The sequence below is a fragment of the Amia ocellicauda genome, chromosome 7 (assembly GCF_036373705.1).
Source record: "Amia ocellicauda isolate fAmiCal2 chromosome 7, fAmiCal2.hap1, whole genome shotgun sequence".
NCBI classification, from domain to species: Eukaryota; Metazoa; Chordata; class Actinopteri; order Amiiformes; family Amiidae; genus Amia; species Amia ocellicauda.
Window position 1 is genome coordinate 47,442,063 of NC_089856.1, and position 26,664 is coordinate 47,468,726.

Sequence of the window (26,664 nt, forward strand, 5' to 3'; positions counted from 1 at the left end):
ACAAATCTATACAACAGCTGCCCTCCCTTTCTCCTCCGTTCAGAGGGCTCCCCTTTAGTCTCCTGCCTTTCTCAGTGCGTGCAAAAATAAACGACTGAAACCCCGGGCAAAACGCGTTTCGTGCTCCACTTGCGCTCCAGGACACCTCCTTGGCAGAGCTCCTCACCCGGGAGAAGAACATGCACGGAGCCGGAGCAGCCGAGGGGTGGGGTTATGAGAGGGTGGGGGGGACTACCTGAGACCTGTAATACAGTACTGTATATATTTATATATATATAGTATGTGTGCGATCAATATATAAATATATATTGATCGCACACATACAACACTCACTGACACCCCGGGGAGCCAGAGTGGACCGGTTCTGTATGGGACAGTATAGCACGGGGTGACGTCATGCCTTGACAATCCGAAGGCGGGGCTGTCCTGCAAAACACACAGAAACATACACACATGCGAGGCGGGGGGAGAGAGAGAGAAAAGTGCCGTTCACATTTGATATCTTACCAATTAAGGCTTTTTAAATACGGGGAGAGAGAAAGGGAAGAGCTCGCAGGCAGCAGCGCGTCACTTCGCTCTCCGCGGTTGCAGGATAAGCGACGCACTCGGCAGAGGATCTGGAACAGCGAGCCCAGCGCACAGCCGGTGCGCCTCACTGACTAATCCGTCCCATTTACACACAAAAGCACTAAGAAAAGTAAGTTTTGTAGTTTTTACATCCATTATTTGTACTTTATTCTTGCTTTACAGCTGGGGCACTGTGGTCTGTCACTGGCAGCGGGGCTGGAAGTAACGGCGGATCTCCCTAATGCGAATGAATGCAATTGTGCACTTGGTGCGTCAGCACGGCGTGGATTATTATTTGTGTGTTGTATTTATTATTGATGGACTGATTGACACAATGTAATTGAATCGTTTTGCAGAAAAAGCGCTGCACTGCAGGCGTGTACAGAGCGGGTGCGCAGGCACTAGTTATTGCTGATGTTTTCTTGGAGTTTGGAAATGGTAGGAAAGTTCACTTTTTGGTTTGTGGTCTCGGCAGAGTTTATTGTTTTATGGGAAATGATATGCCTTCATGACGGGAAAATACATAGTAAAATAAATAGTATATATTTATGTATTATTACGCTGTTATGTTCGAGTACATATATATATTAAAATATCTAGCAAGATCGACAGATAGTTCATATTGTCTGATGTGGTGCATTAATTAACAATATATTGTCTCATGATGTGTTTTATTGTATGGTGCGTTTTGTTGCTCGGTAGAGCGCAGTTACAGGTTCAGACCGGTGAAATATGTGCAGAAAGTTATTTTAAAGCTCAGTCGTGTAATCTAATTAATGTGCCCTTCACCAAATAAGGAAGAATATGAAAAAGTTGTGCGCGCCGCGGATCGGGACGGGGGTCCAGGCGGCGCCCCCCAGCGGCGGCGCCCCTGCTCGCCCTGCCAGTGCCCGGGCACCGGGCAAGGCTTCCTCTGATGCCTGAGCCGGGCTGTGCGCTTTGCGTGTGTGTGATCGGGGGTCTGGCAGTGGGTTTGTGTGCTGTTTCAGGGCTTTTATTTTTCCACTGAGCTCTGTGTTGCGTCACGCAGTGTCTAAGATTAATTTCCCAAATTACATTCCCCTGTTGCGGACGGGGTTATATTCAATCCTATTAATATGGCATTAAAAATACATTTAAAAAAGCGTGGAAATGTATTCAAGGTATAGTGTATTATTTTAATAGTAACTGGTACAGATACGCACTGTTTATTTAAAGGGATATATAAATGGAGGTGGTGCAGGAAGCATGTTTAATTATGCCTATTAAAAAACAATAACGTTAATAATAGCATTGTGAGCAAAATACTTACTGAGCAAAACGCGGGATTGTGGTGTGTACGGTGTTGCAGATACCGTTAGACAATGGGAAGGTTACGCTTTTCTTCTTTTCTCAATGTAACCCAAAAGTGACCAAAAAAGTCATCCTGAAATTGCCGTCCTCGGTGCGATGAGCACGCAGGCAATCAGTGTCTCTCATTCCCGCGGGCGAGATGCGCATCGGCTGCTGCGGTTGAAGCTGCCGAAGCTGATTGAGGTTTTCTTTTCTTTTTTTGACGTTTTGTGCGAGGTGTTTTAGAAGAAAGGGTGTGACAATCCTGACTGGCACCGCATTTCCAGAGAACAGCAGCACACACACACACCACACACACTCACACACACACACACACACACCACACACACACTCACACACACACACACCACACACACACACACACACACACACACACACACATTTACACACACACACACACACACACACACATTTACACACACACACACACACACACACATTTACACACACACACACACACACCACACACACACTCACACACACACACACACACACCACACACACACACACACACACACACACACACCACACACACACACACACACACACACACACACACATTTACACACACACACACACACACACACACATTTACACACACACACACACACACACACACACACACACACTACACACTGCACACACACTACACACTGCACACACACACACACACACACTGCACACACACACACACACACTACACACTGCACACACACACACTACATAAACTGCACACACACACTACACACACACACTGCACACACACACACACTGCACACACACACACTGCACACACACACTGCACACACACACACGCTACACACACACTGCACACACACACTACACAAACTGCACACACACACTACACAAACTGCACAGACACACACACAAACACACTACACACACTGCACAGACACACACACAAACACACTACACAAACTGCACAGACACACACACAAACACACTACACACACTGCACAGACACACACACACAAACACACACACTACACAGACACACACACACTACACAAACTGCACACACACACTACACACACACACTACACAGACACACACACTGCACAGACACATACACACAAACACACACACTACACAGACACACACAAACACACACACTGCACAGACACACACACACAAACACACACACTACACACACACACACACACTGCACAGAGATGCGCTGTGTGGTCTGCTGTGCTCGGTTCGTCTCTGAGGCGCGCTATGTGTTGGCATTTCCGCTCCTCTAGCAGCAGCGCAGGGTGTGTTAACACTGAAACCCATATGATGCAACACCCAACAGCTCACTTGTCAATGTATAGACGCTGAAAGTCAAGGTGGGTTGTGCTGGCGTACATCATTTCATTAACTGTTGCTCAAGTTTAAAAATGCAAAAGACACTTCAACACATTTAAAGAATTGGGCTCGCTGAGGGAGAAACTGCTGTTGGTATTTCTTAAGTTTAAAGCATTTAAAGCTAGTGTGTAGCGTTGACTCCTATGAGGATTGTGCACAACGCAATATATGACCAGGCACTGTCTTGTGTCCTTGACCGGTGCTAACGTGGGTCTGTGAAATCAGCCCTTAGTGTCTGGTTTTCTGCATACTATTCTGGTGAAATAAGTTTTCTATAAACAATATGTCGATCAATCTGTAGAAACACCACTAACCGCAGGGAAAGGTACCGGCAGTGTTTGATATAAAGTCAATGACAGGACCCTCGAATGCAGTATTGGGTACAGTTGTGAAGGACACGTTATTAAAGAGCTCCACCTCTGTGTACTGTATCGGTGTGGATGTGTGATGACAATGCCATTGGCCCGAGGATATCCTGAGGCTGCAAAACAAGCAGCACAGTGGAGGCTGTGTTGCCGTTGTCAGGGCAATAACACGTATGTTTACAAAGCCAGCCGATACACACAGTGGCGCCAGTGGGCCGGGCAGCAGCATGCGAGTAAGAGTAGTTAGTAGTAGTAGTAGTAGTAGTAGTAGTAGGCCTATCTGTGGGAACTATAACTAACAGCTCTCAATGCTTTTTTAATGTATTGGAAATTGACTTGGCTGTGCCACACTTGTGCATACAGTATCCCTACACAGTTACACAGTTACACAGTTACATGGTTACATGGTTGCACAGTTACACAGTTACACAGTTACACGGTTACATGGTTACATGGTTACATGGTTGCACAGTTACACAGTTACATGGTTCCTGAGCCCAACTCATACTGCAGAGCTACAGCAGTGACTGAAGCCTCCTAATTGCATAAATACCAAATGGCAATTAGGTGTTCATTTTATATCGCTGTTGTTTCTGAACAATAAATTACAGTGTACTAAATAATAATAACAACATAACATATATTTCCTTAACCGTCCTTTCCATATTCCTAGATTTAATATCTTACTCAGGACAGAAACACCAATAAATGACGTCAGGGTTGCACAATTCTCCGCTTTCCCACTGGAAGTTGAATTGAAACAGACAACGCACGCCAGTATTGTGTCAGTCTATGTGCTGCTATACTAGTCACAGCTTTAATCAATCAAATGGTCATATTATAATTAATGAAAGCTCAGAAAAACGCATATATAACTAGCTACATAAGTAAAAGCATACAGAAGATGACAGCAGCATTCCAGAGAAAGACATGACGTCATCCAGCCGATTTGGCAGCCCCAGCGAGAGGGAGGCAGCGGAGGGGCTGGTAAAGTCAAAGTATACTCGTATGACCTAAACGGCCTCGACCACTATGTCGTTCACCAGCTGCGTTTGGATTTAATTGCAAACATCTTGCTTACTACACAGTACTGGCCTGCGATTAAAAATAACAAAGTCAATAAAATAAACTTTCACAGAAATAGTCATGTGTGGGCAGCAGGCTGACGTCAGATTAGATATGAGATCATAGGAGGCCTGTTTGGGTTTGTGCAGACTGGAAGGTCACTCCTAATGAAAGCAGGCCCATGGGCTGGAGATCAGGACAAGCGCTGGACCTCCTCCAAAGCATTGCCAAAGACTAAAGGGCGACAACAACAACAAAACTGAACTGATCTGCTTTAGAACACTGTAAAAATGCAAAGTAGTAGTATTTGTTATAGTAATAGTAATTAATATTTCTGGTGTATAGCTATTAAAATCTAAATGTTTTTTCATGTTGGTTCTTGTATCTTTTGTCTTTTTAAAATATTTTCATAGAGCATATCCTGTTTTTACACTCGATTACAAATACCAAGACAGGAGGTTGTCTGTAGATGTCACCGATGCACTTGTTTTTAGTTTGACCTTTAACGTGTGACTCCGGTGGTTTTCTGCGTCTCTTTAATCCGGTCGCTGGGTTTGCGGGGCGGGGATGTGCATTGTTCTCCATGCCTGCGGGCTGGTCGGCCCCTCGATCCGCACGGTGCTGCACTGGGAGACAGTTTGTCTAGAGGGCGCCAAACACTGGGATTTGGGATGAGGGAATCATTTTCCACAAGGCCTTTCTTTAGGGGACGTTGTTGCAGTGGCGAGGCGCTTGAATGTGTCTCAAATGACTCGAGTAACAGACAATCTTATTGCGCAGAGTCTTGACGTTTTCACACTGAGATCAATCAAACAATTCATGTCACTTGAATGTTGTTTAATTTCATCCACACTAAGATCAAAGTATGCGCTCTGTGTGAGAGGTGAACTAACAAGTCCACAAAGAAAAAGGCCACAGGAAAGTATACGAGCATCACAGTCCATTGGCAGCCTGGGTGCGGCACGACTCCCCTCCACACACCCCCGTGCTCTTTGCTGATAAACTGTTAGACATTTTTGGATTAGGTGGGACTGCATAGGAGCACAGTAAATTAAACTGAAACAGACTGAATCTGCGTTTACTACAGAACAGAGTATGTGACGAGGGTAGGGTAGCAGGGAATGCAAGTATATCTTTTAAAGCATGACTGGGTCACATTTTTTCAGGTAGGTTCCTTGACCCAAGATTGTGGGAGATATTCCTCCTGGGGTATGTGTTTTATTATATCTCTTAAATATACAGGTGGCATCTATTCAAACAACTGCACAGCATAGTGGATATCTTCATAATGAAGACAGGAACTATACAAATGGGACTAAGGAGGACCCTGTAAAGTTTGTCCATTATTATTATTATATTTCTCAGCAGATGCCCTTATCCAGGGCAACTTACAGTTGTTACAGTAGATCACATTGTGTTAAGATGTACATGCAATTACCAATTTTACACAGCTGAGTTTTTACTGGAGCAATCTAGGTACAGTTCCTTGCCCAGGAGTACAACAGCAGTGCCTGGGATTGAACCCACAACCCACAAGTCCAGAGCCCTGATCACTGCACACACTGCTGCCCGTGATGGTGTGCAGTCGTGGAGGAACACGGCACAAAGCCATCGTAAACTCCTCAGTGTTCGAGGGACAGCGTGATGGTCCCTTGCATCCCATTTGTATGTGTATCAAATTTCACTGATCCTCTGTGCTCAGTCTTCACAATACTGCTTTTCTTTAAAAGGACAATCACTGTATAAACACACTCAGGATCTAATTACATTGCAGACTAAACTTTAGATGAGAAAACACATTGTTAGCAACGCAAAAGTCACATCTATATTCTAACATGGACATATACCTTAAAACTGAATTGGGAAATAATGTATCTGTCTCTATATGTGGGGGTGTGTGTGTGTCCACAAAGTGCAGACCCTGCAATTCATCAGCGAAATCCTATCCAGTCTGTTTTATCTGGATTTGTGGATGGCAGAGACCCCACCGAGGTCAGGAGTAGCTGCCGGCCTAATCAGACCCTGGCATTCTTCACATTCTTCACAGGGAAGCGAAAACAAGACAGTCTCAACACATTCGCAGCAGTGCATTTTGGATGTCTCCTTATTTAGTAAAACCCAGCACCACCAGAAGCTCCCTGAAGCTGCCCCACATGTGACGGCAGAGCTCGGAGGAGCGTGGGGGGCATACTTTTGTTCCTCGCCTCTCTGTTTCATGTTTCACTGTGTATTTTTATTCGTATTATTTTTGTGCGGCCCCCCATACATCTGGTTTTCTATGCATCGTCAATCAGTGGATAAGGATCATGTTAATGTAGACTAAATAGGCAGATAATTGGGACCATTATGAAATCGAGAGCGGGCTCAGAATGAAAACCAGATCACCCCAACGCTGTCCCAGGACTCGGGTTGGAGACCCCTCTGTGACGGGGCGGTGAACTCAGACTTTCCACCGTTAGATATTTTCTCAAACAAGGAAAGGAAGGGGAATGCGTGTGACACACACAAGTCTGAATCTGGGTCCTTAGTCCATTGTAGTTACACCGCTGGGCAATAAAATGAAAGTGAAAGGAAGAGAAAAGGGGAAGTATATTAGTGCCACAACATCTAGGGTCTAATACGGTCTATGGCTTCACCCAGCAACCAGTAAAAGCTTCCACCCCTGGAGAGCAGGATGCGTCCCATAGCCTGGACCCAGCAGCTCTCAAATCCTAACCGTCCCATTGGCGGATTTAGACAGGAGTTTCACGGGTTGGTGTGGGGGATTGTCTGGGCATTGCTGGGGAGAGAGGTGGGTAGAAGTCAACTGGGCAATACTCGGATCAACGCACAGCAGCCTCCCTCAGGCTCATGCAGGTTCAGGCATGATCAAATAGAAGCCAACTTTGCCTGTGCGCGTTTCGGAGGACGCCTGCTTTGTCCCGTCCCTCCATTCTCGTACCTGACAAAGAAGTCACTGCAGTGGGCTGGCTGAGTGGTCAATCTAACCTGTGGGCAGAAACAAGGAAATGCAACTGGAGAGACCAGAGTGTAAAATCAATAACTGTACCCGAGTGAAGAGGACTTGCATTCTCAAGGTAAATTGGCCATGTCCTGTGCCAAGTGAAGTTGAAGACAAGATGGATGATACATTCACTGTAAACTGTGCTGCTTCGAGAACCAACCAATCCACATCCTGCACACAACCTTCCCATCTCAAATACATCATTCTCATCGTTCGTTTACCAATTATAATCGCCCCCTCTTCTTTAGTGAACCACCTCCCTCCCACACCAGTGTGATCTGATGATGAGATTTGCATGTGCCTGCAATTTATCCTGGGAGAGTTAATACTTCTGCGTTTAGTGCGTCTTTCAGAGAAATCTGTTTTGCATTTGTCAGAGTTCGGATCCGAGTGATTTGTAAGCATGCAAAAGTGTCCCTCGCACTGTGCATTTGTGTTCGCAACACGCCTAGCCAAGCACTGCCCGCTGTGCTGCACACACATCGTTTCCACACTCAAACTATCACCAGCATGCAAAGGGGCGCAACAGCAGAGGGCAGAAGCGATGTATAGAGTTTGACAGACAGGTCTTGTGTGGCCAAAGACATTCGAGAAATAGAAAGGCAAGGAAGTGCGTTAGCAAAGGAAACATTTGTTTATCGTCTCCTTTTGAATTCCTGGAATTTTCTAAGAGTGGAATTGGCTTCAGGCTTATTTTTATCAGGTGTTATTATTATTATTATTATTATTATTATTATTATTATTATTATGACTTGTGTATTCCTCTTCTCCTTTGTCTTTGTATGCATTCAAATTTGAGCTCCAGAAAGTAAAAGGATTCATATAAAGATAAGAACAAACACAATGTTTCAGTATCGGTGGCTTGAATTGTGAGCTGTTTTTCAGCTCTGTGAAGTGCTGGGAAATTCACATTAACCGTTCTTGTCGTTCTATGCTATGAGCCTAATACTTCCTGGAAGCAAATATTAATGGAATACTTGATTACCATTGGGAATTATTTATAGTAAAAAAAACTGTTGAATCAAGAACTATTTTTATTTTGCCCCCTGCAAATTTGGAATAACCCATTTTTAATCATCTCAGCTGATGGCTACAACTCCTGTGCTTATGCTAGAAATTAAGTAGACCACGCACAAACACATACACACACATACGTGTCCTCCAGAACAGGCACTGTCCCGCCCCACACCTCTTCCCACTCTGCGAGTCCCACAGTGCAAACAGCAGAGCAAGAGCATCGTGGGGTGGACTGACTGCGCAGCTCTGGCTGAGAAGCCCACAGGGGGCCCCGGTTGAGACACAAGAGCCACTGTTGTGTGACAAGCTGAGGAAACCCTGTCCGACTTGGGGCCCATCCAACCCTGGCACCCTTGGACAACCCTCCCCTACAATCCCTCCATGCCCTAGTGGGAAATCCCACTGACAATGACTAATGACAATGAAGCCTGTTAGAGCCCTAGCTGTGCTCAAACCTTGCCACACCAAGAGACAGGCAGCTAAAGCATCTAATACGCCATTATCAACATGATGCTGTAGATCTATGCAAATGTTCGTAGCTGCTGCTTCAGGCCACAGGCACTGACAGGACAGTTTTCTTGGAAGAGTGTGACGGGGGCTGCTAGCAGACATGTAGTGGCTTTGTTGTCTTAACAGGGGCGTGGTGCCTGCTAAGCCGATGTCTACAGCGAGTCATGGCTGACTAAGGGACAATAGGAAACTGGATGAGCTCACTGCGATGGGAGGGGCCAAGCTGGATCCCAGATATCCTTATATAGCCAGCCAGTGAATCGCGACTAATCTGTTGTGTAAGAGGTAACAACAGTCGGGAACCTAACACTGTCATGAATGTATTCATTTAGGTACTTATGTGTTAATAAATGGTGACCAGTGACTGAGTGGTTGAGAGACTGGCAGAGGGGAGGGAGCTGGTGCGATTTAGGGGCGAGACTGGGAGAGACAAGAGGAAGGCGCTGTGGTCGGGACTGAGGTGTGGAAGATGGCAGTGTCATCAGATCTGTTGCCTGTTGTCCATTATTCGATCTCTATGCTGAGGAGGGCGTTTCCCTGCCCAGAACGAGTTCACACCAAAGAGACTGCAGAAGACTCCAGCACCTGGAGGCGGCTGACTGAGACATGACACAAAATGTCTATAAATCTTTTGTAGCCCTAGGGATTGGAGGTGATTTTTATCAGGCAGATACAACAAAACAATGACAGACAGACACACACACTCAGTCACACACTCACAAACACAGACACACACACAGGAAATGAATCAGAGCCAGGCAGCGTTCACAGACATTATTAGTCAGATCGGGAGAAGAATTTCAATAATGCTTTTATTAGTATTGTTCGAGCTAAGCCACTGTAGATGCACTGTCCTACTCTGCTAACCAAACAGCCTGCCCTCCCCCTCCGAAGACACTGCCACAGAGCAGATATTCTATTCCCCCCTTGTTATAGTTTAGGTTGGGTAGCATTTTTCTTCCTCACAAAAAAGATTACCTGCCGTCAATTACATTTTTCCGGGCAAAGTTTGAAACAAGTTAGTCCCTAGTTAAACAAAACTGTGTTTGGTTGTTGCTCTGAAAGGTATTCCCCCCTGTGCATTGTTTGTCTCTTTATGATTATATAAAAAATAAAGAAAAAGTCTGGGTTTTTGAAATATGATTTCACTAGATGAAAATTCTCCATAGACCTGAAGTATAGGAACCACTCGGAGCAGACCCTCGTTGGATGGACCCTGCAGTACTGTAGACGTCGGGGTTTGCAGGACACATCAGTCAAATACAGTGGTTCCCAACCCTGGTCTGAGACTCAACGTCCTGGTAATTGTTGTTCTAATTGAGACCTCAGTCATATTTGAACTACTAATTGGCCTAATCGGAGCTTGGAGACGTCAAGCTAAATATAAACATATAGAAGGCAGCTGAATTCTCAAAATGTCCTTAAGTTAAACTGTTTTAAAAGTCAAATTAAACAAAACAAGGTTTCAGTTAATGAATTGAGAATGCAGCTGGATCTCAAACCCAAAGGACAGTGTGTTCCCAGGACCAGGGTGGGGACCCACTGGTCTAATGCTTCCTTTTGTGCTTTCACCTGCTACTGCATGACACAGTCCTCAAGGGCGTAACACACGGATGCAACAGGTCTGTTACTGACAGGTACCAGACATATGAGGTCAATGTTTGTGTAAGGTATCAGACAACTGACATTAGGGATGATTCAGCAACTTAAAAACTTGTAGCAGTGGTTCCCTAGCCCTGGAGGACTCCCCAGATCTGCTGGTTTTCATCCCAGCCCCAGGTGTTGTCACTTACGTACCTGAACGATCTCCACCTGAACAACTGATCAGGCAATCAATTAAGAATCCGGCTGGATCAAAACCCAGGAGACAACCAGGCTCCTCCAGTTCCGGAACCAAGGACTCAAGGTCCCAGGAGTTAAAGTGTGAGACGATACCAGTTTGAAAGGCCTCCCTGAAACCACCGGGTTATACAGTCCTGGAAACAATCCATTTAGGTTGGTGAGGTGGCCAGAGGATCAGTGAATTCTGCCATTTGGAGGTCATTTGGAAAAAGCAGCTGGATTCACTTTAGCGCTCCTGGACCACAGTTCCCCAAAATGAATGCGTCTTAATAACCAACATGTGTTCCCAGTCTGTAGAAACTGGTGATTTAGGGAAACCGATATCTAAATGGACTGTGATGAGCGATAGAGATGTCTAACGAGAGGAAAGGCTAGTTGAACCCCTACACAGAAATGCAGATTGTTTAGCCTGGATTGGGCTTCAGTCAGGGGTGTCAGACTCCAGTCCTGGGGGGTCTGATGGGTTTGTTCCAGCCCCTCTCTTCACTCCTAAATGGTCTAATTAAACAATCAATTAATTTGATTAATTGAACACTTCCAGACTGACATGTTCTGAGGGTTCAGTGTTTTGAGTCATCAACAAATTGTCAGCTATACAAATGAAAAAATGAAAGTTTTAGATAAGCACACCTGAGTAAATCATTACATTAATTAAGTAATTGGGGGCTCCTGTTGGAACAAAAACCAGCAGACAGTGCAGTCCCCTAGGACTGGAGTCTGACACCCCTGGTTAAGTATTCATGTCCTCACTTTACCCTATAGAAATGGGCCCCAGCTGTCTGACAGGGTAGAGCAAAGTGGGGTTAACCCTTAGATTCCTGGTAAAAGTGGGCAACAGAAAGGTAAGTCTCTCATTCCTATACGTAAAAGTGCAACAACAACAACAGGAATTTGCAAGAAATGAGTTCTACGTATCATTCAAAACAAGAGAAAGATAAACTGTTACTGATAACGTCAGAGAAAAAGATCTGCACACACAAGTTGCAAACCACATATGAGAAACTCCTTACTTCAAGAGCATCTTCCCCTTTCTTTTAAAGGCGTGTCTCGTCTGTGGGATAGTTGTCATGTGTCGGTGGAGGGATAGAAGAGCTGCGTTCATTTGCAACACTTCAGTGCTGTTGTTTCTTTGGGTCCATTGGTACAGAGGAGAGGTTGCCTGACAGTGTTGGTTTCTCGCACGTACGTTGTTGATAAAGGGGCTCTGTGGGCAGAGTTGCCCAAGCCAGGGCAGTTATCTGTCCAGCATAAACCTGCTGCTCCTGCCCAATCACAATGTCCTTCAAATGCTTCATATTCATTATAAAAATAACGACTAGCTCTAAAATGATGTGCTTGATAAATCGTACTTGTTTTTAGAACATCCTACCTACATACCATTTGAAACCGCAGTTTGTGATGTGTGCTCTATAATCTTATTAAAACTGAGATTCAATATTGAATCCCAAACGTCATAAACACAGTAAATAGAGCTGGAGTGTCGCTAATCGTCCTGCACAGGAACAAGGCGGACACGCTGCCTGGAGGTCCTCATGTGGGGTTAAAACCGTGACAAACACCACAAACCCACCGGTCTAACAGACCTCTACATGGATGCACAACACAAGCAAGGAAACGATCAGGGCAGGATCTGTAGACCGTAAGAAATAATGGTTTTGGCTTCTATTGAACGTCCTATTCTCGGACCCTGTGTGGGAAGACTTCGTTAAAAAAGGACCTCTGTGTCTTCAGTGGAGCGGGGGTATAATTATGGATATTATGTGATATTATGCTGCTTTGAATCGGCACAATAAGCTGACATTTGCCCCACAAGTGCTATCCGAGTTTTGAAGAAATAATCTTGATATGTGCGTGTTGTTGAGGTTTGTTTTTCTGTAATAAAAAAATAAACCACACTGTCCTGCTTGTTTATTTAACAAATGAACCGCAAACCGCTCCCAAAAGACACTTCAACAATCTCAACAACTTTGTCTCCCTTCGCCAAAAGTTTTGCGTCAAACTTTTTGTTTCTCATAAAAGACCTCTCTACCACACATTTCTTTAACACGTTTTTTTTTCTTCTCTCTGCTATTCAGAAACACCCCAAGAGAAGCTCCGAGGAAGTGTAACTGACCACACCCAAGCGGAGAAAAAAAAAAAGCAGAGGCATTAAAATGAGCAGCCCACACCCCCGCCTGAACCAGTCGAGCGCTCCGAGCTCCGCCGCCTCGAACGCAGCAGCCCTAGCCGACAAGGACGCAGACATGCCCGCCACGGAGAAGGACCTGGCCGAGGATGCGCCGTGGAAGAAGATCCAGCAGAACACGTTCACCCGCTGGTGCAACGAGCACCTCAAGTGCGTCAACAAGCGCATCGCCAACCTGCAGACCGACCTGAGCGACGGGCTGCGGCTCATCGGCCTGCTGGAGGTCCTGAGCCAGAAGAAGATGTTCCGCAAGTACAACCAGCGGCCCACCTTCAGGCAGATGCAGCTGGAGAACGTGTCGGTGGCCCTGGAGTTCCTGGACAAGGAGAACATCAAGCTGGTGTCTATCGGTGAGTCCGCTGTGGGGGGTGAAGTGTCCGTAGCTGGTATTAATGCAAAGTGTTAAAAGAATAGGCGAGCATCGGGTGCATGCTTTTCTTCATTTGCATATGCATTGTACTGGAGTGTACAGTCTGTGATTTATTTAAAAACGAGCGAAAATATGCGCTAACCAGAACGGCATGTCTCGGTTTGTTTGAATGCGGAGCTATGCAAGGGGGGGGGTTATCTCAATATAGCCATTTTTAATTGCGTGTTTTCACTCGCGTATCTATTGCTGCTCTTGGCTGTGAAGGTGTCCGGTGCGTCTTTGTCCTCCGCGCCGCTGCTGTCGGCGCTTCCCTTTGACTTCACACCGGCGGGCAGGCACGGCGGGCCGCTAGTCTGTAACGGAGCTGCTCAGCCCGTCTCTGGCGGCCCGCAGGAGTAGGCTGGCCTTGTGTACTGAAGCCATGCAGCGCATGTTTTGCGTGTATGAGCCATCATTGCAGTGCAGTAGGAGACGGAGACGGAGGGGTGTGGGTTACGGAATGGGTCCCTTTTCAGTTTTCCGATCTGTTTTGCGCTCGTCTGCAAATGACAACTGTTGTTTTGCGGCGCAGTTTGTTTTTTAAAAGTTTGTAGTCAAAGCAATTGCAGGAGTCCGCTTCTCTGTGTGTGCCTTTGAATTGACACGCACACACCCGGCCTCTTTAAATCGCCTCGTCGCTGTCAGTCTCCTGCTCAGGCTGTGGTTTGAATGCCTGCCGTGCTGGCAGTGAGACCGCAGATGGATTATTAATCGTGTTATTATGACGCAGAAGATGATTGTGATTGGTCATTTGCTCTGTGGACGGGGCGCACGGCAGCCCGGGTACAATGTTGCGCCCCATCGTGTCCAGTAGTTACTGTTTCAGGGGGGTAACTGGGGGCTGAAACAGGCATGGCGCTCCGCCAGAACAGTATGGAGCAAATGAACTTGCAAATGCATTTTCCATGTGTGCGGGTAAGCCCCAGCTCGCTAACCGTTCCCAAATTTCAAGAAAGCCGGAGGGGGGGGGGGGGCGACGGACACCGCAGAGATTTAAGTGGTTGAGTTAACTGTAGAGAGGGGGGGGACGACTGCAGAGGTACCATTTGGTGATGGAAGATTTAACTCCGAATTTGGGAAATAGTATTAAAGGAATGTGAAGTTGCATCTTTGGATTATGTAAAGTCCATTATTTAACTGCTTCAATAACCCCCCGCCACACACGGACTCTTAAGAATGCAGACCATTTCAGGTCATGTCAGAGATAAAACCGGTACACGGTGCACAGCCAAACCCAAATATATAATCTGCTACTGCACTACACTTAAATGTCCTGTTATCTAAATTCCTAACATGCACATAGTCTTTAGAAATCACTTCCAGGACCCTGAAAGGCCTGGGGACCCGTTAACTGCACTGCTAATCTGAACATAAGTTTCTTTCTCAAAGGGGAAATATTGTGCATATGGCAGTCCACATGCATATCAATTATGGTGGACACAGGCAAGATCTGACAATCCCCAGGGCCTAGAGACGCAGGAGGAATGGCCGGGCTGGAGCCAAGGCTTGAAACTGTGAAATGGTGGTGTTTACATAAAACCAAATCTGGGGCTTCTGCACAGAGGGGGAGGGGCGGGGGTGTGTGTGGCTGGGTAAAAAAAAAAAAAAAGAGAGAACGCGCAAATAAAACGGTGCCTGCGTTGCTTATGAAATGTGTACATTGCCCAACACTGTAAGGATGTGTGGACAAATGTAATGTGAACCTCACACCCAATGAGAGCAACCTGAAGGCCAGTTCCATCATGCATCATGCATCTGAATGAATTGGATTGTGTGCTGTGATCCCGTGTCAATCTGCATTTCTTCGGCAAACCCCTGCTAAGGTTGACGGGATCGTACCCCCTTAGCTTTGGCCAGCCATGGCCCAACGGAGATCGAGCGACCTGCTCCGCTCATCCCAACGAGGGCACCGTGCCGTGCAGCAGGGAATGGCGTTTTCGGTTGCTTGTATTCCCGCACGTTCACAGTCCTGGGATGGCGGGGGCCGTGCCCGTGTGCTGCAGGGAGCGTCGCCGGGTCTCGCTTCCCCTTTTGGCATCTGATTCAACTCGGAGCCGAGGACCACACCCCTCTAATTTGCCAGCTATCGGAAACCATGAAAGTACAACTTTTGGCTCAGTCCGTTTCTCCGGAGGAACTGAAAACCCCAGGATTGCTTCACCATTTGAAAGTGTTTGTTCTTAAAATAAAGCAAATGCTTTCACAATTCAGATTTGCTTATTGAGATCTTTTGAATTGAATTTCCCACCGATCCATCTGTCTGGACCGTTCCAGACGAGTTCTGGGTTTACTTCTCGTGGTCGATCTGGGGTTTCGGCTTCTCCTGCTCGCCATTGTGGGAAGTGGGATTCACAGATGCTGCCGAATTGCCTCGGTGTAGGGTGTATCATGTGTGAATGTAGTGCAATACAACAGTCTGCTCATACTAGGCGTGACCTGCATCGTTCATTCTCCACACATCTTATCTGTCATTTTGATTATTTCTCTATGCAATTGCTTTTAAGAAACTTACACTTTCATCTTTTGCTTATTTGATTTTTTTTCTCCAGCTTGTATTAAGATGACTGACATTAAATATATTTATAATTATATTCCAGCCATGATCCATCTGAATTCCTCATTATGTTTAGGCTTGCAACTCTTTCAAAATGTGTTTATTACAAGGGCCTATGTTGAGAAAACAAACACGAAAAAGTGTAACTTCAAATGGCAGTGACAAAAGAATGCACAAATAAAGGAAATCTGTGCCTTTAAGGCCTACTTTTTTTATTTTTTCCAGCCCTCGGATTTGAAATGTTAGTGAGGAATGCAGTCACAGAGAGGGAGCCAGTCAAACAACACTCTAATTTAGCTGGTCTTTTGTGTGATGATTAAGCATTTTTTCCTTGGATTTAGGCTGTTCCAAAAACCTAAAATGGGGTTTGAGGGGCCTGCAGCTCCACAAAACCCCACTGGCTTTTTTTTTTTTTTTTTTTTTCCTGGGACAGGAAAAGGAGAAAAAAAATTGCTACAGGCTGTGTAATTCGAAACTTTAAAAAGGGTTCTGCAGGCCTGAGTTTGCAAAGCTTGGTCGAGTGCCTGCTTGGTTTGTCCTGAGGATTTTCTTCTAGCACTGCAACCTCTTCAAAATGCATGTTTTGTCCATTAAGTGAGAAAGTGAAAAGCATAATCTTTTATAATTTAGACTGAAGGTGGAGGGTAAATTAGACTATGGATTGAGAGAATCTTTTAGTATGTATTGAGTTTTTCCTCATTGGTTTTCTTTTCACATACACTGAAGAATCCCATTTAGGTCGTTACACATTTGGAATGGACACTCCCTGCTCTCTGTCGGGCTCCTACAAGCGAACGTTCTGCTCACTCACTACTCCAGTCTTCATAGTAACAAAACTCTCTCTCTCACACACGCACGCACACACACACGCACGCACGCTCACTCTCTCATGCACTCACACACGCACACTTTCTCTCGCACTACAGAGAGAATGCTTCCTGAACTCTGACCCCCAGGTTGCTGTGACAATAGGTTGTCACTGGGCAGAAGAAAAGTTAAAACGTTAATTTTCCAAATGGGTGGATTCCTCTTGGAGCAAAAGGAAAAGTGGTCTTCTGCTGGCCTCTAAGAACAGTGACTGTGGCTTTGTTAAGCCGTGTGACTTACAGCCATGTTGACGTTTTTATCATCTGTTTACCATATCTCCCATTGGCCCAGTGATGGATGGTCACTGAACTGCCTGGCATTGATGTCCCAAGACCCTCCTCAGACTGGGACCACTGATGCCAACATAATGTGGCTTTGACTGTGCTGCTTGTTTGAAAGAAAAGTCTAGATCCTGCCGCCATTTTTGTATTTTATTTTGCGCGCTGCATATTTTCCCAGTCTGGGGAGGCTCTGAATGCGAGACAGAGAGTTTGTTGTGCCGAGCTCTACTGGAACGCGAGCAGCTGACTGCCAGCCAGGTCTCTGGGAAGGTGCTGCAGTTCTTGTGGCTTGTTTTCATTGGCCCTACCTTCGCCATTGCCTTCGATTATTTGCACAAAAGTGCATGCCAACAGACAACGCGCAGTGTTTGAACTTGTACTCATCCGGGGAGAATGAGGAACAGGACTAATGTTGCGTCGCCTTCCAAACATTGGGGAGATGTGATGAGTCTTGTCAGATGCCAATGTAACAAACCACATTTAAGCTGTGTGTATGATCGGATTGCCATTAGGATGTCTCCTTCAACCTTACTTTTTTTCTAAATAACTTCAGTTATTTATGCCCTCCCCAAAAAGAACCAAAACATTATTTTGGGAAGTGAGGCCTATGTGGCACTGAAATAGTCCCCCACAATCATTCTCTAATTTCACATGACCAAACCTTCCCTATCAGTCAAAAAATATCCCCATTAGTGAAGATGAAACTGCCAGTTTGTCAGAAAGGTGCTTTGATTTTGTTGTGGGGGAGGGGGGGAATGGCTGTGACTGAACACACTGCAGCCCAGCCCTGAGACACTGAACACCCCGTAACAAACTAAGAAGAAAGCTCCCAAAAAAGGGCCACTAAGCCTCCTGCATGTGTATGCTCTGCAGCATGATTGCAGTGTATTCCCAGATCCCCCCCTTAACTACTGGAACTATATCAAATCCATATGTGAAGTCCTAATAATGTTTTGGATCGTGTGTGAGCGTGCCGGTGCAGAAGGTGGGTCCTGGCTGCTCGACTGTCCCCAGTCCTCTGATGGAGACTTGAATAATTGTAATAACTTTCATCTTATCAATCATTCTGTGCTAGATGGTTTTTCAAATGTGGAATTGCACTTCTAATGAATGCTGCATAGCTCAAGATCTTGAGTTGTTATTGTCCCTTATGCACTGGGCTTAAGTCAACCCAGAGGCGTCCCTTAATATTCCCTAGCCTACACAGCTGTGTGACATTCTTCTGGTTTTCTACGGCGTTCGAGTATCCTGCATCGTTTCCCTTGCTTGGGGGGCTGGTGGGGGGAGGAGTCAGGATATCCTTACTGGAACAATCTGGGGGACGGGGGAAGACCAGAGTTCCTCAATTCTCTGAGGGGGGTTCAGCAGGGAATCTTGACTCAGGAGGAGGAGGAGGGGAGATCTATAAATGCAAGAGCTTTCTTGGCTGGACTGAGTTCTGTGGGCTGCGTGGATGGAAAGAGGACATCTTCCGTTTTGCCTTCCACTCGTTTCTTCCTGGTCCGTGTGACCTGCTGCCTTTTCATCCCTGTTGCAAGTTGCCTCAGTCTGCCCTCTCGGGCGACTCCAGAGGATTTCTTGGAGAAGGTCAGATGAGGGGAAAAGCATTGCACCTCTGCCATCGATTTCACAAGGTTGTCCTCTGGCAGTATGTTGGTCTGTCCTGCCTGGTCAGCCCCTTGTTTGTTGATGTCCAAGGAGTTGAATGTTTTCACAAGGCCGTTTGGTTTGAACAAAGTGGTGCAGTTTTAGTAAGCTGGTGTCGCAGCGCTGGGCTGCAGGGTGTTCGGTAGCTCGGTGTGACAGTGTTAACATCTAACTGCTTGTTTTCAAGGTGGCACCTGATTAGATTAGAGACGGTTGGTATTGCTTCATATAAAAAAAAAAAAACATTGCAGTGTGGTTTGGTTGGCTGTCTAGTTGGAAGGTTTCTCGTTTTCATCAGTCTAGTTTCTCCATTCCCCGCTGGTTTTACCACGAAAAACACAAAAAAAACTCTGCAGCTGCGATACCCACAGTCGACCAGAAGAGTCATGTGCGATGAGTCAGTTTCTACCACAGGCACGCGAACTGCCAGCTTAGGGGAAGGTTTATAAGATTACAAAATTTTATTTTAACTTTCTATATTTGAGTTGTAGCTCTGTAAATGGGTGGACCTACTGGAACATCAGACCTCCACAGACAATGGGGAATGGGTAAATTGTTTTTTTGTTTTTTTGTTTTTTTTCCTTACTTTGGTCTTGGAGTTTATTGGGCTGAACCATAGGAACCCCCCCCAAACACAAAGACTCCTGGATTAAAGAGTCTGGGCCATGAGACTATTTTGTTTGTCCAAATTCTCTATACTTTGCAAGAGCTATTCAAAGGGGCAGATGCTGCTTTGCATGTTTGTAAAGTGTTTGCAACTGGGATTAGAAACGTACCTTCACATGCTAGTCAAATGGGGCACTTAAACAAAACCGAGAAACTTTAGATGACATTGAAACAGTGGCCCTTCAAAATAAGGCCAATCTATTCCAGTTTGTGCCATCTCATTCACTGGTTGTTGTTATCTTAACAGTCTAATCTCCTCAAGCTGCTCCTTAAACTGAGGAGTTTGTGCCAGCCTCCTACCACTCTCTGTGCAAATCGGTCTCCAGTCCTCTGTCCCTGCTGCTTTCGAGCTTCACCGATCATGTGTCCGATACCCCTCAGGATCTGGAATACCCCGATCAAATCTGTTCTAGAGTAAAGCCGATCTGATTTACCGTGCAGTTTCACTCTACTGCACAGATCCTTGCTACCACGTTTTAATGGCAGGAACTAATGTGGCACCACAGTGGAAACCGCAGGCATCAAAAGCAGCACACTGATACTGTCTGGGTATCTTTCCTGTTATTTATTTAACGTCTAGCATCCTGTTCTGTCTGCAGTTGCAATTTGTCTGATTTTTGGTGTTGCCTTGCTTTGTGTAAGAGTTTTTTTCTGGGTCTCGCCTTGCTGGGCGTCCGTTTCTTGCATGGGGGAAGGAAATTGGCGTAACACAGCTCAAGACTGTTGACACTGTGCCGACACTGAAATGCTTCCCCCCACCACCTTTCTATCTTGCATTTCAATCCAGGAGGTTTTATATATGCATTTTATTTGACTTTGACTACAGTAGTGGCAAAAATTGGGGGGAAAAGGCTTCCCAGACAACAGCTGAGTGTTTGAATAGTGTGTAGAGGTAAACCCTAGGGTGAAATCTTCCAAAAAGTAGGCCACTGCCTGTATACAAGTCCATACTGTCCATACCTACAGTGGGGGCAGTAATAGCCCAAGACTTCTTGAAAACCATTTGAGTCTGAATGTGACTTGTATCAAAAACCTTATGCTGGTGCTTTTTCATGGTGTGGAAGTTGAAAACGGGGACTTCTGGTGTTCCCAAGGATTCAGGGAGTCAGTCAACCTATGACTGGATCTGAGATGAGTGTATATCTATCTTTATCCCCAGTCTGCCTCAGGAGAGTGGTTGACAAACTTGTTCCAGACTCGCACAGTTCTTTGTGTAAATACTTTCCTGTGTTCGGTCCCAAAAGCACACCCTCTTTTTCCACTTGCCCTTGTTTCCCCTGTTGAACCTGAAGCAATCTCCAACGATCACGTCTCTAATCTGTGTGCGTTTGATATTCCCTTAAAGCCTAGGATTAATCTCGTGATCCTTCTTATTATTCCAGTCCAGCAATATCGGTGTTGTAAACTGCTGCCGCTGACCTGAACTGTGCATGATATTATAAAGATCTTGCTATACTAAAGCATTGGATTAACTAAGCTTAATTTTTTTTAATTCTCCAGGGTTTTTTTTGTTCTTTGCACCTAAACACGCTTCACTTTCTTAACCTCTCCTGGTTCAGAGGACAGTGGTTCTTGGGACTAGGAAATTTGTTAAACTCTGATGGAAAATAAATGCTCAGATGGATTAGAGAATTGTGGGTTGGAAAACCTCTCCAAGTGCTCATTTGTTTTCGATAATGAGTATTTCCGCTTCTAAGTTGCCCTCGGAGGCCCGTGGGTGTGCTTCCTTACGAGGCCAGTTTCTGTATTGTGCTGGATTTCAGATAAAACCTTCAAACTCGGAACCAACTGTGATAACCGAACACATGCTTTGTATTATTTTTTTAAGGGGGGTACCTGATGGCTAATTATTACAGGAACTGTGTAAACTGTCCTCTCCAGTGTTGACGGGTGCATTGCCTTGTTGTAAGAGGGGACTTCCTGTGGGATCATCCCATTGGCTCAAAGTTGGTGTGACCACTTCCTGTTTAGAAGGAAGTGGAGTAGTGGGAATTCTTTCCACCCCATCCCCCACCTCCCACAAACTCAATCCTTCCCACATCTTTTGCTTCCTAATGAGTTGTTGTAGATTTGGACTTTGAAAAAAAATTGCAAATTTTGTTGAGCCATTTTCGGACACTTTCAGGGTGATGAAATCTACGGTCAGAAACGGATGTAGTGGAAATTGTTTAAGTGTAAAGGTTTAAAAGTTAGAATTTGACAAAAGGTCAGACAGTTTCAAAGCATTAGGTTTGATGGTTGCAATATTAGTCACCCCCGTTCATTTTGTCCTACAGTCATTGTAATGTAGACTCTCAAAGTCCTTGGCCTTTGGGTTGTAACTGGCCATAGGTTAGTCCTGAAGTCTGGCATACTTAAGTGTTTTGTCATGGCAGCTGGGCAGTGGGGATACCTATCCAGTTAAGGCAACTCGGCCAAAGCTAATGCCAGTTTAGTAGTGCCCCTCTAAAGCACCCTGCTCTCTGCTTATCCGCTTGCGGGGGAATGGGGAGCTGGGCAGTGACGCCACTGTCTTGGACTTTCAACCATTCGCTCTGAGATTCTCGGTGATATCCTTTCGTTTAGGGGAATCGTTTGTGTTTTCTCTGCCCTCCGATCCCTCTGCCTTCCCACTCCCCCAGGACAGAGATCTGCAACACACAGACGGCTTGTTTACAGAAGGAGGCAGACGTGGAGCTCGCTGGGCATCGGCCTGGGTGCCACCTTATGATTCAGCCCTGCCACTTTCCTCAATTTGAGGCTCTCTTTCTATAATCTCCAGAGCTCTGTGATTTGAGTCCCGCTCTGCAGTCTGCAGGGTTGCACTTGCGGCTCCAGTGGGGCTGTCTGTGTGTTGCAGAGCACCGGTAGTCTATTACGAGTGACTACATTCTGGTAAGGCCTATTAAAAAGCACGTTGGCACATGTTTTTGTTATCCTCCTTCTGTTTTATGTGACAGTCCGTATGTGTGTTTGTGTATAGCAGAAAGTTTGGTTATTTTGTGCAATAGGTTGGATGAAGTACTCTGTTAAATACAGTGCTGTGCCCTATTCAAGTCTGCAGAGAAGGAAAAAGTGATGCCAAGCACAGATAAGATGTTCTATAAAGAGTCCTACTGTATTAAAATTGCTTTCGTGCTGGGATAAAATGCCAGTCTCCAAAGGGAGCAGGCTCTACCACTGAAGGGACCTGAAAAAGGGTAAGGGTTAAAAAAAAAAAAAAAAATGCTTGTTTAATATGCCATGTGCATTAAAAAAAGAAGCATTCAATTTTGTTATTAAAACAAGACGGTATATGTATGAAGGGAATGTAGTCTTGTAAATCCAGTAGCCTTGATTTACAACTTTTAAAAAAAATGTTTGAATGCAACAATTGTTTTGTGTTCGACGTTGACTGAAAATATGAGATCCTGAACCGGGATAATCGCTGGAGAATCTCTGCTGTCACGGTATCAGTGCCTGAAATGGACAAACCCCAAATTTCTGCCTCCTCTGCCCATCCTCTCCCTCTCCCTCCTCCCCTCTCTCTCTCCTTGTAATTGGAAACCTTCATGTTAGTTTTTTTTTTTTTTTTTTGCCTGCAAGGACCAAGTTTGCTTCTGTCCTTTTATGGCTAAAAAAATCCAGGGAAGTTTGAGCCAATGAGAAGGAAGAAGGGAGGGAGGAAGAGAGGGGTGGAGAGAGGGTTAGCTGCAGTACTCGGAGATTGGGAGAGGGTGTGAAATACGGAAGTCTTTGACTGGCATTGAATTTTTGCGTTTTCCTTCGCTGACTGCAGGCAGTTAAACCCTTCATGTTCAGCAGGTTTTGGTTTCATGTGAAATATTTCTGGTGGTCTCAGAGCTGAGCACAGGGGTTTGTAGCTGCCATCTCTCACTGCCTGGCTGTCCAAAGCAAGGTGTTTGAAGAAGCACAAAGGCTTCACAGCAGCAACCAAAATCTGCAACTTCAGCTTTTGAACATGAAGGTGGTGTCGAGCAGAGCACATCGCTGGCTGCGCTTAATGACCAGTTTTGTTTGAGATTGAAGTTAAGTTCGCATTTGTCATTTTTCCACTTCTCTTCAGACAATACAAACTCCTGCTGTTGTTGGCACCCGATGCCCCACTTGCTTTGTTTTGGTTTTGCCATGGAGATGGCGCGCGTGGGTCTGTCGGAAAGCAAGGGGGAGTCCAGACCACGGTTTGTGGTCAGACCTGCTAGACTACGGTGCACGCGATTTCGCTTTGCAGATGCGCTGCCTCTACTCTCACGTGTGCATGAAGATCTAGTGCATGTAGCCTACAGGATTGACAGATGTATGATTTCTAGTTCATGCTACTTGAAACCACAGAGCAAAACCAATTTAATTTAAGTGTCCCTTCTCCCCGCAATTGCCACAGTCGTCGTGAACCATTGGGCACAGTTGAGGAAGAAGAAAAACGTACTCCTGAGGGAGGTGCTTAACCTCTGGTAAGGGGGGGGGTCCAAGTCTTCATGGCTGCCTCCCGCTACACACAGACACTCGGGCTTGTGTAAATGTTATTGGAACTAGACTGGCTTTCCAGTGTGGTCAGAAGGTCCGTCCTGGGTCACGCGTCTAGACTTCCGGAGTCGTTAACCGCATTCCACAGAAAACCCTTTATGGTTAAAAAGGCTGGTGTTTTCTTGTAGTAAAACACTGCCCATTTAAATGTAGCTGAATGGCAGTACGCCTAGCTAGTCATATTGTTATAACCTCCCCTTCAGCCCCCAGTCCCATTGTGACGAATACTACAGTTCGTTCTGGATGTTGCATATTTCTGGGGATGACTTTCGAATTCTACTTCTGTGGGACAGGGATGAGTCAGAGCTCAAATATTCCCTCCCTCCCCCCCCCCCTACACACACACAGTCCGTTACCTCCCCCAAGATCTCTTCCTGTGCTGGGAATCATTTGGGGGGAATTTATGCAAGACTGGTCCTAAACAACCGTGACCATATAAGACCAAAAGAGACTGCCCAGTCCTCTTCCCGCAGGGTGATGCAAGTAGTACTCTGCAGGGAATGCTTGGAGACTTCAGAAATTTATTTTAAAAAAATCCTTTAAAATCTCGTCTGTATTTTTCTGCCAAATCCTCCCCAAAAGAGACCCATTCTGAGTTCTACGTCGGAATGGATCGGTGATTCCTAAAAGCATTATTAACACTTGCCACTCGATGCCCCGGTTTCATTGTCAGGAAATCATCTGACGGTTGGAGAGCTCATTCAGAAGCTTCTAGTGTCTGTCTGTCGCTGTCAATGGGCAGAGAGCGAGTCTAGGGGGTGTGAACGGTTTACGGAGACTAAACGCATGCTGCTTGCATGGGCCGCTACAAGCCCCCAAAAGATGCCACGCAATCATAACGCCAATACAATGTGCCCGGGTGTGCATGTATTCAAGCGAAGAAAGGCACCAGGAGAGGGAAACAAATGGTGAATCTGTAGCAACAACTGTTTGCAACAATCTTTTAGTGCAGGCCAGCTGGGGCAGGTCTTCGATTTCTCAATATTTATACTTCTAGGTGTTTTCGCATTCAGGTTTCAGAGTTGGAACCCTAGGCTATCATTACTGCTTACCTGGCAGCCGTACAGTTGGATGTTTTTCTGTGTGTACATGTTAATCTCATACAAAAAGGCGCTCCACCTATAAGCTGACTCGCCAGTCTGGGAGTCTGTAGTGTGCTTTGCTTGTATATGGGATCAATGCACTTTAAAAAAAAAAATTAACATCTTTAAGTATTCGGTTAGATGTACACACTTTGTAAATTCAAATTCTGAATGTTAGGGTTGCTGTAATGTTGTCCCCACACTGTTTCATGTAGTCCCAGTTTCCAAGCCTGTTTTTCCATCCCGTTGGGAGTTTGTGTCGGTCCAGAACTGAGTTGGAATTGCTTGTTTGGATCCACGTTCTGTTGTACTTGTTCAAGATCCAATTATTTTTGGTGTACACCTGAAAGTATGTCCGTCAGCGGGGAAGGTGTTTTCTTGTAATCTCGGAGGGGGAAATGGGGCCACAGGTTTGTATTGTAGAACAAGGCAGGAGGGAAATTTAGTTTTCAATGGGGTGGTATATTGTTTCTCTGCTGTCTTTTAATGTTTGGTAGTTTCTATTTTGTAAAAACATACATTTCTTTGTTGTTCAAGCTCCTTTCCTCTGGAAGATTGTCTCTTTCCTGTGTCTGTTTGTTTTCCACGTGTTCAGCCCTTGTGCGTTTTCTCTTGTTTCTTGTTTTCCAAAGATCTTTCTCTTTGGAGCTGCCCACATTTCTGATGGGAGGATTTAAGAGACGTCCTGGCTGGGAGTGAGTCAGTGTGTCATAGCCTGAAAGGAATTGCTGACTGGATATAGTGCAGGTCCTGTCCTGTATTTCTTTGGGCTTGGTCTCTCTCCCTACTCAAACTGTTCTAAAACCAAAAAACACCCCAGAAAATAAGATGTCCCCATGGAGATCCTATTGCCTTCCTGGTGAACAGGCCTCTCTGCTATATCTATACATGTTGATCTAGTAATCGTTTGTTAAAAGTGCAAACTCGCTCTCCCGTCTCGCGTTTCGCAATTTTCCCAACAACAAAAGCGAGGAATGCAGCTTGTGGTTTAATCCTGTACCTTCTTGTACAGAAATGGCCCTTCCAGGCAGAAATGTCAATAGTCTTATAAAATTAACCTCGTCAGCTGTTTTCTCTCTTTAGGGGGGGAGAGGAATGGAGAGAAACAACTCGTATGCAATCTTCATTAATCTTAAGGGAAACAATGGGCAGCTCTGTTGTAGGCAGTTGTATTTATAGTGTTTTGAGTTTCCTAACCCCAAAAATGCTTTCATTTTACAGAGGAAAAAGCCTGAAAAGCAAAACCTGATTACAATAAAACAAAACAAAAATGTAAACGATTACTAGATCAACACGTATAGATACAGGAGAGAGTGGCCTGTTCCCGGGGGGGATTGTGGGTAAGTTATTGGCAGTGGAGGAATCCATACATGCTCCAACATGGCATCACAAGCCGG

At 45.5% G+C, this 26,664-nt stretch overlaps 1 protein-coding gene across 1 annotated transcript in view; it reads left to right on the forward strand.

Annotated features, from left to right (window-relative positions):
- Nucleotides 1-458: 458 nt before the first annotated feature.
- Nucleotides 459-26,664, forward strand: part of flna (filamin A, alpha (actin binding protein 280)) — a 56,449-nt gene continuing 30,243 nt past the window's right edge. Inside the window, exons 1-2 of the mRNA XM_066709999.1 lie at nt 459-697; nt 13,149-13,608. Coding sequence (XP_066566096.1) covers nt 13,227-13,608 — 382 coding nt within the window. The 5' untranslated portion in view covers nt 459-697; nt 13,149-13,226. The remainder of the gene's footprint in view (nt 698-13,148; nt 13,609-26,664) is intronic.